Here is a 2312-nt window from a genome sequence, read left to right on the forward strand (position 1 = left end):
ACCCTAACGAAGACCCCTCCCTCCAAGAAAAAAACCATGGGAATTACCATTAATGGCTAAAGAATAAGGAGTCGAAACCATCTCCTTTATCCACTTAACCATAACAGGGTGAAACCCCAAACCTTCAAGCATAACAATAAGGAACCGCCAATCCACCGTATCATAAGCTTTTCTTATATCAATTTTGAATGCACAACGAGGCAGACCCGTAGTGGATTGATAACCAGACACAAGTTCATGTGCCATAAGGATATTATCCGTAATCCTTCTTCCCGGAATAAAAGCCGATTGAGCTTTATCAATTAAAAAATCCAAAGATCCCTTCATTCTATTAATAATGACCTTGCTAATGCATTTATAAAGCACAGTACATCATGCTATAGGCCGATAATCTGTAACCTTAGAAGCATTAATAGATTTAGGGATCAGACATAAAAGCGTATGATTCAAGCTCTTCGGAAGATTACCTCGATAAAAGAAATTATGAATTGCAGTCTCCACATCACAGCCAACAATGTCCCAAGCCTCTTTGAAAAACTTAGAAGAATACCCATCAGCTTTATAATTACCAATGTTAAACATAGCATTTTTAATTTCTTCATTGTGAATTGGTCTTATCATATGTTTAGCTTCAACCAAAGAAAGTTTACGCATGAAAACATCATTAGTCATAGTCGGATCAGAAGAAACATACCTCGTACCCAGAAAGTCTTTAAAATGATCCACAAAAACATTAGGCACATCATCACCATATACATAAGCTCCATCACTTGTACACACAGACTGAATAGAATTGTAATGATGTCGTTCTTTAATCACTTTATGGAAGAATTTAGTATTCAAGTCACCTTCATTCAACCATGCAATTTTGGCACGTTGTTTTGCGGCACTATTCTCATCCTTACATGCATTTTGATACGCAATACGAATATGACCCAACTCTAGACCTAGCTCAACATTAGAAGGATCATTATCAACATCCAATTGGATACGATCAAGTTCAGTCTTCAAAAAGGCAACACGTTGACCAAGGTTGCCATAAGAATGACGAAGTTTCCGAAGAGGAATCTTCAGCGCCTTCAAATGAGAAGTCACTCGAAAGATAAAGGAACCCTCGATATTATTTGCCCATTCATCCTTTACAACTTGAAGAAAACCTGGATGTTCAGTCAAGAAATTGTCAAATTTAAACCCATGCCTTTTTTTCCGAATGCCGCATCTGAAAGAAACCGTTACTGGAGTATGATCCGAAAGACCCGAAGGATGAAAATGAACATTAACATCTTGAAAAACAGACGTGAACTCATCATTCCCCATAGCTCTATCCAATTTCCGCATGATACCCCCCGAAGAGTTCGGTTTTTGGTTCCACGTGAAATGGACACCTGTATAATGTAAATCAAATAATTCCACATCCTCTACAAAAGCAAAAAAATCAGCCATATCCAAGTTACGACGAGAGGAGCCTCCAAAACCATCATGAGGGAATAACATGGTGTTAAAATCCCCCATTACAACCCACGGGGAAGAACCAATGAGCACTTTAAATTTCCGCAGCCCCGACCATAAAGCATGACGGGCATTACAAACATTAGCCCAATATACAAAAGAAACGAAAATATAATGTTGACTACCCCGTATAAGCACCTTACAATTTAAGAATTGATTATGAGCCTCTAAAACCATGACATCTAAAACTCGAGCATCCCAAGCCAGGATTATACGAGTACCATACTCACTCATGGTTTGATTAGAAACCCAATACCACTGACCGAAAGAGTTATAGGAAACACTTTCAAGAGAGTCCTTAGAAACATGTGATTCGACAATGGAACATAAACACACATCATTACAATGGATAAAATTTCGTACCTCTTTTTGTTTAACCGGAGAATTAAGCCCCCGAATATTCCATGAAGCAAATTTCATCATGAGGAAGGGTTTAGACTTTCTCCTTGCTCCTTATTATTCCAATTATCCCCCTGAACATCAGTCAGATCATTGACCACCTCATCATGAGAGTCCACCCGAGAAGTCTCTTCCCCTAACGTCTCAAGAACACCAAACCGATTAGAATCAACATGGTTTATCACAACCCCTCGTCTCGGCAACCGAAAATTTTTAATCACAKAAGAAATAAKTGGGGTAGGAGTAGACATAGCATGGTGCRAAGACTTAGAAGATGAAGATGAAGGCCCATAATTATTCTTACCTGATTCACCCAACGCATCCCTCCCCTCTGGCAAAGGAGGATCCATCAACTCAACATTATTAGAAACCATAGTCTCTTCTATTTCCCTTTCTTGACTTAC

The 2312-nt window shown here is 38.8% G+C and overlaps 1 protein-coding gene across 1 annotated transcript; it reads right to left on the reverse strand.

Moving 5' to 3' along the window:
* Positions 1-372: 372 nt before the first annotated feature.
* On the reverse strand, positions 373-1743 carry LOC112503626. Its single transcript, XM_025107629.1, has one exon. It carries the CDS (start codon positions 1741-1743, stop codon positions 373-375), a length of 1371 nt encoding a protein of 456 aa, XP_024963397.1.
* Positions 1744-2312: the final 569 nt, after the last annotated feature.

Source organism: Cynara cardunculus, unplaced genomic scaffold (genome assembly GCF_001531365.2).
Source record: "Cynara cardunculus var. scolymus isolate 2C unplaced genomic scaffold, CcrdV1 Un_Scaffold_3417, whole genome shotgun sequence".
NCBI lineage: Eukaryota > Viridiplantae > Streptophyta > Magnoliopsida > Asterales > Asteraceae > Cynara > Cynara cardunculus.

What these genes read in the sequence shown, in the direction of transcription:
- LOC112503626 (XM_025107629.1), bottom strand. Translation starts at nt 1,743, where the DNA reads ATGAGTGAGTATGGTACTCGTATAATCCTGGCTTGGGATGCTCGAGTT.